This window comes from Haliotis rubra, unplaced genomic scaffold (assembly GCF_003918875.1).
Source record: "Haliotis rubra isolate DU_JTF1 unplaced genomic scaffold, ASM391887v1 Scf48, whole genome shotgun sequence".
NCBI lineage: Eukaryota > Metazoa > Mollusca > Gastropoda > Lepetellida > Haliotidae > Haliotis > Haliotis rubra.
The window spans coordinates 3,148,515-3,163,186 of record NW_025767168.1 but is presented as its reverse complement, the minus strand read 5'-3'; the positions used below and the strand labels follow the sequence as shown (position 1 = coordinate 3,163,186).

At 40.5% G+C, this 14,672-nt stretch overlaps 1 protein-coding gene across 1 annotated transcript; it reads left to right on the top strand.

Moving 5' to 3' along the window:
* The first annotated feature begins 9,482 nt into the window (after positions 1 to 9,482).
* LOC124291033 (cytochrome P450 2U1-like) lies at positions 9,483 to 14,152 on the top strand. Its single transcript, XM_046727933.1, has 4 exons — positions 9,483 to 9,943; positions 11,700 to 12,215; positions 12,765 to 13,205; positions 13,930 to 14,152. Exons 1-4 carry the CDS (start codon positions 9,562 to 9,564, stop codon positions 14,109 to 14,111), a joined length of 1,521 nt encoding a protein of 506 aa, XP_046583889.1. The 5' UTR covers positions 9,483 to 9,561; the 3' UTR covers positions 14,112 to 14,152.
* The last annotated feature ends 520 nt before the right edge of the window (positions 14,153 to 14,672 follow it).

The window sequence follows — 14,672 nt, the reverse complement described above, 5'->3', positions numbered from 1 at the left end:
ATGTTGAGTCGGGTATTGTTTATACTTTTTATAAATGAGTTAGTAGAGGAAATGCAAAATAGTGGTATAAGGGGTATATTTGTCAAATCGGAACTGGACGACATTTTACTGCTGCTCTTTGCCGATGTTGTCACCTTGGTAGATGATTCTGTCGTCGGGCTGCAGCGAAAAGTAGATTTCCTACATAAATTTTGTTTGAAATGGGGTCTGGAGGTGAATTTAGATAAGTCTCAAATTATTGTCTTTAGAAATGGTGGAAATCTTAGAAGTACAGAGAAATGGTTTTATGATGGTCAGGAAATGAAAGTTGTTAGCTATTATAGGTATTTGGGTGTCATATTTTCCTCAAGGCTAGTATGGTCTAAAGCTTGAGAAACTCCGTCGTTAACAGCAATGAAAGCGAGCTTTCCTGTCAAACAAATGTTGATAAAGTATGACGCACCTCATGAAATGGCTAAGAACATATTTGACACGAAAATAGCACCTATTTTGCTTTATGGCGCTGAAATTTGGGGATAGATATATAGAGCAGATATTGAAAGCAAAAGGGCTCGTTCTTCAAGAAAAAATTAGGTTTAGGAAAATTTGTGTCTACAAAAGCTGTGTTAGGGGAGTTGGGCAGATATCAAATGGCTGTTAATTATTTTAGTCGTTGTATGTTCTTTTGTGTGGATTACACAAGACTTTGGCGACGTAGATGTATTTATGACAACGTTTAAGCAACGCTGCAAGGATATCTGTTTCCAAACTTGGAGCAGTGATATTGGTAGTAGTTCTTTTCTTAAATTTTATTCATCGTTAAAGTCAGTTTTGGAAACAGAAGTGTATATAACTGAGTTGTACACTAATAGTAACTTGAGGCGTATTTTATGTAAATTTCGTTGCTTATCGCACAAATTGGGTGTCCAACAGCTGCGTTTCAATAAAGACAATGTCGATAATACTATAGCAATATGTATCAAGTGTCATTTAGATGTCGTAGAAGACGAATATCACTTTTTATTGGTATGTCCTTATTACCATACAAGTCGGATGCAGTTTATTCCTGGATATTATCATACACATCCATCTGTCTTTACGTTTAAGCATTTGTTATGCACCAAAAATGTGAATGTCATTAAAAGTCTAACAATCTATCTGAAGAGAAATCTACCTGTTTGACTGCTATATATTGATGTACTATATTTATGTATATGTATTGAATGCGCACAAACAAAAATTAAGTATTTTTTGTACTCTGGGCCATGAGGCCATTGTGCGAATAAACTCTCTCTCTCTCACACACACACCTCTGATACTGGTGTTTGTTACTGTATTACTAATACTATGGCTGTGAACACGGCGTCCTGCTGGATTCCCACCCGGACCCCCACTTCTACCACAAGTGGGCAACATTTTTTAAATGAACAAAGACCCCCGAGTCGCATTCAGGAATCTGCGACGTCAGTACGGCGACATCTTCAGCGTGTACTTCTTCCACAAGCCGGTCATCGTCCTCAACGGCTACGATGTTATCAAGGAGGCCCTGGTCAAGAACGCCAACGTTTTTTCATACAGGCCTCATTCCTTTTTCACGGATGGTTACTGTGAGGGCAAAGGTAGGTATGTTTAGTTTGCATAAGAAGTAGCTAGTGTGTGGTTTTACGCCACTTTTAGCATTGTTTTATTAATATCAAGGCAAGCGAAGTGTGTTTCATCAAGCAGACCCTCTAAATACTCGGATGACTGTGCTTGTGTTTGGGATAAAGTTACCTATTTTAATGAAGTTATAAACAAATAACCGCCAAAAGCCATTATATTTCAATTTCCGTTAGTACTTTAGCCTGTCCGTCTGATTCTGCTAGGCGTTACATAGCTGTTTGAAGATCGGAGTCGTCACTGTATTAGGTGAGTGAGTGAGTTAAAATTTTACATCGCATCGGCAACACTGTATTATGTAAAGTCAAGCATGCACTTGATATATACAATACATTTCTAACACAGATATACACGTTTATTATTCCATGACGATGTCAACAATTACCATATATAATGTGATTTATGTTTAAGGAATAGTGAGCACAAACGGCGCAACATGCAAAGACATAAGAAAGATCACTGTCACCACTCTCAGAGAATTGAGTTGCACTGTCTAAAGGATCCCCCGGAAACATTATCATTTCTGTTTAGAAAGTCACCTACAGATGACTCTGACCGATATCTTTATGGCGGGAGCAATTGATATCGGCAACAACCTCAAGTGGTCACTTCTATATCTACTCCACTACCCGGAGTAAGTGTTTCCAGGAGATCAAAGAACACATCGGACTGGAGAGAGGACCAACGATGATGGACAAACCCAACCTTCCTTACGTTGAGGCTATGTATTCAGAAGTACTGAGACACGCAGATTCGGTCCCGACAGGAGTGCCCTATACAGTCCCCTGTGTAGTCCAGTTCATGGACTACACGTTCCCTGAGGGTGTCACTATCATTCCCATGTTAAACTCAGTGCTTCACGATCAGACGGCGTGGGGGGATCCTCAAAATTTCAGACCGGAGCGTTTTCTGGACGATAAAGGGAAATTCCAAAAGAGGGATGAATTCATGCCCTTTTCCATTGGTAAGAATGCTTGATTGATGATGCAAACATTTGTCCTTTCTATCGTTTGTGCTACTACTACTCATAATGATAATACGAATAAAGTCCTGTTTTGATAGCAACGTGATTGGCAAGATTCGAGAAAAGTATGATAAATATATGTGGACCTTGCTTTTTTGAAATGTGTCGCTAACATCGCAAGTACCCCATTGTTCTCGATGCCCTTGGTTTTGCACCTCCTGATCTCTTGATGCAAATCAGGACAGTGCCCGGGTTCTCCGGAGCATAGCCCTTCTGACACTCTTGGGGTGTCTTGGGGCGTCAACATATTTTCCAGAATGTTCTTTCGTTGGGTGGAGGGGCAGGGCTATTTGGAGTTATGGTGAGCTATATTTTGGTATAGGTAAGACCGTTTGACTGATGAGTGATGACGTCACCTTTTCTGTTTTTATCGTTGCTGATACTACTACTGATACTGATTGTCCATTTTGATAGCAACGTGTTTGGCATGATTCAGGAAAAGCATGATGGATATGGGGACTTTGCCTTTTGAAATATCTCACTTGCATCCGAAGTACACTGTTGTCAGGTTCCTCATTGTTCTCTGTGGCCTTGGATTGGGACCTCCTGATCTCTCGAACCTTCTTGTGTGTGACTGTATGCAGGTGTATAGAGGGGACAAGGGTACCTGTGCTAACGATGAGACTTACCAGGTTGAGTGCTTCATTGCTAATGATGAGCCTTACCATGTTGACTGTGCCAGGACAACAACCTCACTCCGAGCTTGTATAGGACAGTCACTGAACAGTTCTTGATTCTGACCACTTTGATTCAGAGGTTCAAGTTCGTCCCTCCAAGTGGAACTCTGCCATCCCGGACTGGAATAATGGGCATTGTCCATATTGTTTCCCCTTTCAAGTGCAAAGCCATACGAAGGAACATTTGAAGGGATGGCCATTGTTTGAGAAATAATTTTTATTACACTCAGCGAGTTGCATAATGAAAGTATATTAACCAAATGATACAGTACAAACCAGAAGAGTAACAGTTTCAAATGATGAATCGGCACTTGTATCAAGATAAACATTGTCATTGGGAATAACAGCTGACCAGCTAACACACCTGATCTAAGCATATGCAGATAGCAATATAAAAGATACAGATTAAATCATAGAGGTGAGTGCTAATTCAGGGGCAAAATAGTTAAAACATGTTTTGTAGTACATTCCATTTTAGGTGAAAAGACTAATTCTAGCATTTTTAATAGCAACGTCTTTTCTGGTAACTTTAAATGAATGAGTCCACGGTGTATGCCATTTGATGTTTATAACAAATATGATAATTTTAAGAAAACGATTGATATAAGTATATTTGCATCAGAAACAAATATTCCTAGCCTTGACATCCGAAACCTCCCGAATTAATATTAAAGTACACGTGTGGAGTTTATTTCTTTCCACGTCGGGTGGACACATAGCTTTTAAGGCTAAATTTGTGTTTGGACTGGAAAGGATAAAAGAACTGTGGACATTATAAAATAGCTGTCAACTGTGGTATCTCCGCTGACCAACCACACGTGACACCTATGTGAAACATCTGATATTGTAACAGACACATGCCATCGAACACGTTTCCTTTTTACAAACACCCACGTCTAGTAACACAAGTTATATTTGGGATTACACTTTCTCAGTAAAGCAAATATTCTTGTACTTTTGTTGGGTTGAGTTTCATCCGAGATTCGAACCCACACCCTCCTAGTCAGGCATCAAATCGCAGCACACAAAGTCAGCAGCCTAACTGACTGAGCCTGTGGATGCAAGACACAAAAATTCTGTCTGACATTTGTTGCGAAAGTGCTAGACCTTGGTTTGCTAGCAATCAGCTTGTCCTTCCTAAATCCTCTGCTTGGAGCATGTCCACGATTACTTTCAGTTTTGCTCATCGCTTCTTTACTGAAAATGGGCTCATTCGCTGATTTGGCTGCAAAGTCTATGAACTCCACGACATCTTTTAATCCGATTATCCTGTTGCTTTGGATCCTACACTTGGTAATGTGATCTCGCCACTTGTTCTGGAGGTATTGAGGCAACTTCTGTACTATAGCCTGCAAATTGGGTGCATGGTTCAGGACGGTCATGTGGGATATATTATTCATAGCATGTGAACAATTGGTGAGAAAGAATGAGAACTGTTTCAACTTCTGACTATCTTCTTGCCTAATATCTGGCCATGAAAGTACCTTATTGACGTACGCTGTAGGAACCTTGTATGGATCCCCGTATTCTCCAGCCAGCAACTCCCGAACCTTCATGTGTCCCTCCATTGGTGCCATGTACAAACATCCAGCTATCACCTCGTTTGGTTCTCCCTCCAGCTGCTGGTCCAGGTAGTACAGCCTGTCTATACTGTTTGTGGTGTGAGCAACTATCCTAGCATCAAATGACATTATGAATGAGCTGTATGCTGTTGGGTCACCCCTAAACTTGGGTACTTCAGGTTGTGGAAACAACATGGCAGTTGTCATCTGTCTGTGGGTTTGCAGTAGCACATCATTCTGGGTAGGCTGCAGTGTTTGCTGAACAGATGAATCCATAGTATTCATAATCAAAGGTGGGTGAACTTGTGTTGAAGGAGTGAAATAACTTGCATTTGGGTTCAAACCTTGGGACGTGTATTCTGTCTGAGGTTTTTCACGTCAAACTTCGTGTTAACACCACCTACACCCTGACTAGTGACATTGAGGTTAGATTCACCCTGTAGTTCGGAGTCTATATCTGCATAAACAATCTCTCTTGCCCTAGTCTTAGCAATTTCTATGTTCAACTGAATCTCCTTCATTTTACGTGTTTCCTCTAACATGTCCATGCAAGAAGTTCAGCCTGAAGCTTGGGAACCCCTATTTGACAGATCATCACTCTTATCAAACAAGAATCTCTTATTTGAAATCCAACTCTCAACTACCTTTCTAGAGCTACGAATAGAAATCTCCCTTTCTTCATAACGTTTTCTCTTACAATCTCTATCTGCCTCAGAATCAAGCTGCTCATAATAGGAAGCAAAGTAAGTGTGATACTGTTCACACAAACTCAACAAAACAAACTCAACAAAACTTCACTGAATGTAAATTGTCACTACCACTATTCAACATTAATCTGGAAAGTTCATTTCTCTTCTTCGTTATGGCTGAAAGCGCTGCAATTTGTTGATTCTTCAACCATCGTAACCTTTCAACTTTCCCTTTCTCAGTCAAAGTTTTAACTCTTCCTGACTCTCTAACTGGCTTAACTTTAGTGTGGTCAGTCTGGACCTGGTCAACTGGAGTTATACCTTCACCAGAAGTCTCTACAGTCTGCTCACTGCGTTCCACATTATCAGATTGTTCATTCAATGTCAAATAAGATTGTTCACCCTGCAGATAAAACACATTATCTCCTGCCGTTGCCGTCATAGCACGTTACATGTTACACATCACGCTATACTATGATGGTCAATTATGCAAGAAACAAATGCCCACAAATATTCACTAAGTCCAATTAGGGTAACACAACTGACGTTATTTGGCCTTGAAGTTCTCATGGTCAACGTTCTTCAGCTCCAACATCATATGGCAATGGTAGAAAAAATTCTGAACTAATGTGGATGCAAGACACAAAAATTCGCACCCAAAATTTATTCTGGTATACGTTCAATTTCACTTTCACTTCTTTCTTTGGCTTGGTGAGGTTCAGAAAAATTTGTGTTCATGCCAACTACAACAGCTGATGTCTCCAACATACAGACAGTGACAAGCCATGTGCTCTAATGAGGAGCAACACTAACAATAAGGGGAAGTAATCTGTTATGACAATCATGATAATACTTTTTGGAAAACTAATAACATCCTAGCTCGACTTTCTCAGTCTAAGTAAACTTAGGCTCAGTATTATTCGTTACACTGCTATACTGTGTCTAAAAGAACCTTGTGGAAGGTCGCGTCAGGTAACCTTTTCAATTGACCAATCAGAACACAGCTTACCAAATCGCGAAAGTTGACATTCGGACATACCTTTTGAGCTTTTACCTCGAAAACGTTTTGTACCCGAACGATTCCGAACGCTTTTTTTCCGTACGATCGCTTCCGAGTGATGCACATGGAGCACGCCACAATAGTGAGTAAACAGTCGCTGAAAATAGCGTTTTGTCAGTATTCAAGGATGTCAGCTTGCGGAAATATTAGCTTATGATAACCATGTCAACAGAAACCCAAAAGCGCATATTCTGCAGGTCATATATATGTTTTATGCGGGTTTTCATTTGTTTTGAGATCAGTGTTTGCGACCTGGGAAGAGAAAATACATTATGTAACTCCCGCCTTACCCTAAATTGTAGCTGTTGTCTGACTGGTTAAATCCGTTTGGCCGTCTCGCGTTTGATTGGACGGTCATAGGTCGCTCAAAGGTTACCTGACGCGACTTCCACAAGGTTTTGTTAGACTCAGTATAGCAGTGTAACAAAATACCTCGGGAGACAAATACAAGTTTACTTAGACTGAGACTTTCTGAACCTCATCTGAACTAAATTTTACAACGAAAATTACACTATTTTAGCGCTTTGTACTTTGCAACATAAAAACTATAACCTTTTGACAACAAATATCTTTAGTGCATGCAATTATAAACTAATTGAAGTGAACATTTTTTCCTGCATTAACACAGCCACTGATTAGGTGCTTGACTCTGAGGGTGTGGTGGGTTCGAATCCCGGATGGGACAAACCTAACAAAACTACTGGAATCTGTACTTTATTGAAAAAGTTTAATCTCAAATATAACTTGGGTTATATTTGATCACTTTCTAAATGGTATTGTGTATTCACCGACGTATAGGATATGGATACATGTGAACTGACATAAGATTAAGGTTAAAGAATGATTTCTACACTTTGTAAAGAGCCCGTGTAAATCTAGGTCTCTCGATCACAGGTTGTATCCGATAAAGGACAGTCTCGCCACAACACTGCGATGTGTGTAAGGTCACACTGACTCTTTTGAGCTGTGCATGTGCCGCTCAGTGGCAAGAGCCTTCCCTATATGGGCCAGCTCTGCAGGCCTGTAGCTGAGAGCAGCATATGAACCCCAGACGAGGCAAGCTTCTTACATTACATTGCCATCTTCACAAATACAAGCTACGAATGCCAAAATTGTTTTGCTGTGTCATTTTTGAAAATAGATTTGTTTTTGGTTTTTTTTATCAAAAAGTAGATTATCAAAGAGTAGTTATTAGCTTAAATCATAATTTCTAGATTATATAGATACAAATAATATATTGGGGGCATATGCACTCACTTTAGCGTCCAATTGATGCAAACAAAGAGTCAGACTACTCTGACTTATTTCCTTCGACTTGCCTGAAATCGATAACTGAAACTTCGAGGCGAACAGCTTCCAAACAGATAATACCTGCCATATATGGAATGTAAACGATTGTACATCAAAAACTGTCGCAAGCGGTGTTGTCGGTGTTTGCCGAACTGGTTTCAATCACAGGTTCGGTTATAGGATATTCGTACTGGCTACCGAACAGTTATCGCCATGTTTTAGCGGTATTTACAAAATTGCTCCGTCGTACGTTAAATTAATGAAACAAAATTAATTATGATGCTTAATTAGATATTCACCGATGTGTCCAGCCCGTTCACTGCCGCCGATAATGTTTTTATATAACGCGGCGGAAGGGAATCATGGCAGTATAATAGATGTTTTCTCACAACAAACTGTAACAGTTATCGCATTCCGAACTTCTCATGCCATTCGTGAAGTAATACATAATATTTGACTATTGAAGTGTTTCTTTTACAGTAGATTGATAGGGACTGAAACAATTAATGACTTGTGGACTTGAACTTGCTATTATATAGGTTGCGGGACATTTCCCCACTCCCCACCCCCACCCCCCTGACTAAGTTAAAACATTTTATAGGGTTCATAACTTATCTTTAATTTTTTCTCTTATGTTACTCACCGCGAAGAATGTTCTTTTGCTGTTCTTTATTGTTGTCATATACCATGGGGAAAAAACCCCGGGATTGTAATTGACAGGAACTGCGCACGTGTGATACTGATATGCTGGCGATAACTGTCACGCGGCGATAACTGTTCGCTAGCCAGTAAAGAGCATTCAAAGGGATATAACTCTATGGGGTTCGCTTGAAATAATGTTCGGTCGGTAGAGAGCGCAAGAGTCGATTGTAAGCAATGTTGCAATTATTCGAACTTTATAATTTAAATTGTAATCTTAATTCGTATTTCGTGTGTGTGTGTGTGTGTGTGTGTGTGTGTGTGTGTGTGTGTGTGTGTGTGTGTGTGTGTGTGTGTGTGTGTGTGTGTGTGTGTGTGTGTGTGTGTGTGTGTGTGTGTGTGTGTGTTATATTATGTAGTAGCTTCCCTGGAAGCTGATAGTATTATTGAGAGAAACGCATTATGTATTTTTATGGAGATGTGGTGTGACGTTGTGCCTTTAACTGATATATTTACTATACATCGATGGGCTTAGGCTTGCTCAGGGCAACACTGAATACTAACAAACGGTGACGAAGCAACATGTCTCAAGGTCAAAATACGTTTTCTTATCGTCGCTCCACTTAAACTGCACTCAAACAACTGTCGCCCTTTGTGGTATTGTTGCGTCACGAGTAGCATGTGTATGGAATCCAAGAAGGGACATTGTCCGTTGATGCATTGTTGCTCTTACAAAAACAAGTAAAACGTCTCAAATTACCCAAAGCACGAAAATGTGACACTGTGATACTTTGGCCATATTGTCCCCCCTGAATAACTTTTTTAATTCTACACAAGGGCGACAATGCGACAATGCAACAACGCAAAAATGTCACCTCTCCGTTTCCATTCTACTGACGTCACATGAGCGTTTTCTATAAGGTTGCGTGAGCGACAAGAGAAGTCAGTTTTCAGTGGGTGGAGATCACAAACGACAGCCAGTATGGTTAGCTCCAGCTCTGCTGCAATATTTGCTGCCATAGCATCACTGACGGGACTGTTGATGTTTAATACATCTCTGATACTGGTGTTCATCAATGTAGCACTTATTCTATGGCTGTCAACGCGGCGTCCTCCTGGTCTTCCCCCTGGTCCCCCTCTTCTTCCGTTCGTGGGCAACGCCTTGTCCATTGATACCGACATCAGGGTAACATTCAGCAAACTGCGGCGTCAGTATGGAAACATCTTCAGCGTGTACATCTTCAATCAGCCAGTCATTGTCCTCAGTGGATACAGTGCAATTAAGGAGGCCCTCGTCAAGAATGGTGACGTTTTCTCTGGAAGACCAAAATCGTTTCTAACAGATTTTTTCGCTCAAGGCAAAGGTATGTGAAATTGCCATAATTGCGTTATGTTTTTTCATTTATGCTACTGTTTATTTGTCTGCCGAGCCCTTCTGTTTCTTTGTTGTGTTGCCACTCTCAACACTATTGAATAGTGAACTGATTATTTTGCTCAAGGCAAAGGTATGATAAATTAGGGTATATTTATGCTACAGTTTATGTGTCTCCCGAGGTATTTTGTTTCTTCGTTCGTTTGTTGTGTAGCGCTGCTCTCAGCAGTATTTATTTTAAATAATCGAGTATGAACCCATTAACCACGTGCCTGCCAACGTGGGCATCGATTTGGAATTTGGATACAATTACATGTATCAACCATGTCATGGAGCTTGACCATTGGTGTCTTCGTAAGACAAGCACTGAATGGTGAAGACCAATTGTAAGACATAAGGAAGGTTGGAGTGAAATCATTGTCAGTTAATAAGTATTAAACTGAACCATATCCTTCAGGGCATCTAACGTCCTCGTGATATAGGGCTGAAACTATAGGCAGTATGTTTTTGCACTAAAGGCTACAACCCCTAGTACGACATTTCAGCATGAGGATGTTTTTACCCTCGACGTAATCGCGACCTGAAATATTTAAGATTGGATCAGTAGGGCAATATGTTGGAATTGTAAGGCATACCGTAATAAACACTCTACACCCTCTGTTAAAGTGTTCACATGGGATTTTGCAATGCAGAATCAAGAAAGCGTGCACATCGCCTCTAAGAAAACATAAACACAGAACTATTGCCCTTACTCCAAATCATATACCACGGAAACACTTCTATTTTACGTTCAACATGTGATATGTTAACATTCCTGATCGTTTTAAATGGGGATCTTCTTGCCCTTGCGAGGGGATAAGACAAGGACTGTATCATGGTAACACAGTGGGTTTGTACTACATACGAGAGTGTGTTTTTTTGTAATTTGTAAAATTATTGCTCAAGTGATAGTTATTTTTGGGTCACCATGTTTAAAGTTTTGAGTGTGGGTTGCGGCTCGCACCTTGCGTCATGTATGTTCAATGGCAATAGTATTCTTAGTGGTACGCCTTTTTGATAGCGCTTCAGAGTTGCCTCCCTTTGGGCAATCTTTTGTATAACTATTTGTTTTGACTCCCGGTCGTTTGTTCGACGAATTTCGATAACATTCTGAGTGGTTAAAGATGCAGCCTATCTTTACTAGAATGCTCGAAAACTGTGTAAGAGCTATATAAAGGCTGGTTGCTGTGTTGTGCGACGGAATGACACACGGACTTACACATAGACTTATCATATCACTGAAGTTGTGTACATCTGTCTGCTGTCATCTGCCTACCGTCGTTGCCTGCGTTCGTCAACATGGTCTGTGCTACGTTCCAGACAGACACTGCCTGCCTTATTCAACTCTCATTGTAAACAACCTTAAATTAGAATATCTGCTCTCACTGTAAATGTCAAGGCTCGTGGTGAGTTGATATCTTATATTTGTGACCCAATACTTTAAATTTGTGACTCAATTGCATTGTACTAGAAATCTGTATTGTGATTCATTGTAGCTTGCTCATTGTTTGCTCAATATATTATTGAATATTTTAGACTTGTCTGTGTTATATTCTGCTGGTTCAAAGGGGACTCTTAAACCTTTTGTCACGGCAATTTATTCACCTTAACAAAAGAGAGAGATTACACACACCAAAACTGCACTCGTGATTCAAGAAGTTTTATGATTTTTTAAAGGAAACTATTCTCTCCGCCTTTCACCATTTCAGGTATAGCAGGGACCTCAGGCGCCCACTGGAAAGTACAAAGAAAATTTGCATTAACAACACTAAGAGATTTTGGGATGGGGAAGTCCCTTCTGGAGACCAAAATACACAATGAGTTGTCGGTCTTCCTTAAAGCACTCGAGGAAAAGGGTGGACATGTTTTCGACTGCAAACGACTCGTGCACAACGCCGTGTCTAACATCATTTGTGCTGTTTTGTTGGGGAAGCAGTTTGAGTATGATGATCCACGGTTTGTCAAATTCTTAAAAGCTACAGAGAATATTTTGGACCTACTCGGGGGAGCAAATACACTGAATTTATATCCAATTGTAAGGTTTATCCCAGGGGATTTTTTCAATTTTAAAAAAATGATGCAGAGTATGGAAACAACTGAGAAAGGTGAAATTGAAAAGGATATTGAGGAACACTTGAAGAGTTACGATGAAGACAATGTGGACGATTTCATCACAGCTTACATCAAGGAAATGAAACTTCGTGGAAGCGACGACACATTTGATAGTAAGTTGACAAGTTACCATTTCTATAACAGAATAATCCATGATTTTATGACAGTACATTAACAATTAGGGTTGAATATAAATTTCTTAGAGATGAGATTTATGTGTCACTCATGGAAATCAAAAGGGATCTCAAAGCAGAATCAAGTCATCAAAGAAATGCGACTTCGTGGAAGCAACAACAGGTTTGATAGCAGGTTGAGCTTAAAGTAAAATTGGCAAATATATTGTTTGGCTTCTTCTTCCACACAGGTTAATGTTTTGCATTCGGAGCTACCACCCATAATGACACACCAGTTATATGGTCTGAAAACGTGTCGTTTCAGGCGTGGTAAAAAAACCCAGCAACACATTTGTTATAGAACTGCATTATCAATGAGTGGGGCAAACAGGTGTCTAGCCCGACCGCACATTTTACACAGCAACCAATTATATAACCCCGCAGTAGACCAATGATGACTCAATGTTATGCCTGTTCAAACACTATCAACTGGGTACCTGCTGTATGCTTGTATTGCTCGTCCCTTATTATGTTTCATTGTTCTTTCAGGACTTCACCTGCAGAAAACTATCAGAGATTTATTCATAGGCGGAACCGATACCACTGCCACCACCATCCGCTGGACTCTCCTTTACTTCCTCCACAACCCCGATGTTCAGGACAAGTGTTTCAGGGAGATACAGGACAACATCGGGCAAAGCAGACTTCCCACCATGAAGGACAAGATTAGTCTTCCCTACGTCGAAGCCACCATCAGTGAGATAATGAGATGCACAGACATAGTTCCACTTGCAGCTCCCCACACTGTACCCCACGACATCCAGTTTCAGGGCTACACGTTTCCCAAGGGCGTGACTGTCCTGCCAAATTTGGACTCGGTTCTACAAGATCCAGCCGTGTGGGGTGATCCCCAAAACTTCAGACCTGAACGATTCCTAGATGATGAAGGGAAATATCTGAAGAAAGAGGAATTTATCCCCTTCTCTATGGGTAAATATTGCAGTTGTTTTATTTCTTTATTTCCTGCTAAAAGTAGGTCTACTATACATTTCTGACTATATCATGGGTACATGTTGTACCAGATAGTGATGATACCAGTGATAGTGGTTATTGGTACTAGGATTCTGGTCACGGTATTTGGGGCCAATAACTGACGAAGATTGTTATTGTCAATGAATGATAGACATGTCACCTGTGACGACCTGAGGTACTGGTTGTTCGTTGTTGTATGACTCCTTGCAACCACTAAGTAGCGCAATTCACATCATGAGCTGCAAAATTTACGTTCTAAAACACGTTCCTGCAATTGCACAACCTTGATGACATTGTAGTTCATAAAGGTAAAGGTACTTGTTGGTAGTCTCTAAAATCTGGAATACTTTGGGAACTCTTGGGACATTTTGGGAGGCAGTTTGTTTTGTCTCTGAATGTTACTTAAAGTGTCAATGCATCAATTGTCCTGGGCCTAGATTTTCGAAGCTCTCTTAGCGCTAAGATAGTCGTAAGTTAATGTTAATGTATGGCACTTACGACCATCTTAGCGCTAAAATTGAGGCCCTGGTCACCAAACGTTTTAATGGAATATAAGAAAATATACCCTCCCTCCCTCCTCTCTCTCTCTCTCTCTCTCACTCTCTCTATATATATATATATATATATATATATATATATATATATATATATATATATATATATATATATATATCTGTTTTAGGTCGCAGATTGTGTCTCGGAGAATCTTTGGCCCGGATGGAATTGTTCCTGTTCTTGGTTGCTATGATACAGAGGTTCCAGTTCCTCCCAGACAAGGGACCGTTGACTCCCTTGAAAGGAAAATTGGGTCTTACCTATTGCCCTCCCGCCTTTTCGATTCGGGCTGTACAAAGGATATGTTGATGAATTTGTTCAATGGCAGTTAAAGATGTTTCAAAGATTTCCAGAAGAAACATGCTGTATTTAGGCTTAAACTACATTTCGTTAGAGCTAGAAAGGCTTCCTTGTTATTGATCACACCCCATGTCTGAAGAGGGTCACAATTCATGACCCGTATATATGAGGTGAGGTGAAATTGGGTTTAGCGTTGTGCTTTAGAATATTTCGCTCATATGACGACGTGCATGCTTGTGTATGTGGATGTGCGTCTACCTGTACTAGCCCAGACTTAAGCTGGTTTTATAGTGCTAGCCCACTGAGATACCATGCCGCAGTGAAGCATGAATACCCCACTCGGACACATTATACTGACTCCGAGCCGACTAGTCCTTGTTGTACCCATAAATGCCGAGCACCAGGCAGGGACCAACAAGTACCACATTTTAACGTCTTTTGGTATGACGCAGCCGGGGATCGAACCGCGAACTTCCGCACTCCGGGCGGACGCTCTCACCACTACACCACGGAGGCGGTCTTGTATATATGGACTGTAATTCTTTGATAGAATGATTGGGATTTTCAGCT

Bases quoted from the DNA above. Each gene is read 5' to 3' on its own strand.
- LOC124291033 (XM_046727933.1), top strand. From the start codon at position 9,562: ATGGTTAGCTCCAGCTCTGCTGCAATATTTGCTGCCATAGCATCACTG. The intron at 9,944-11,699 runs GTATGTGAAATT...TCACCATTTCAG, and splicing joins TTTTTTCGCTCAAGGCAAAG to GTATAGCAGGGACCTCAGGC. The intron at 12,216-12,764 runs GTAAGTTGACAA...TTGTTCTTTCAG, and splicing joins AAGCGACGACACATTTGATA to GACTTCACCTGCAGAAAACT.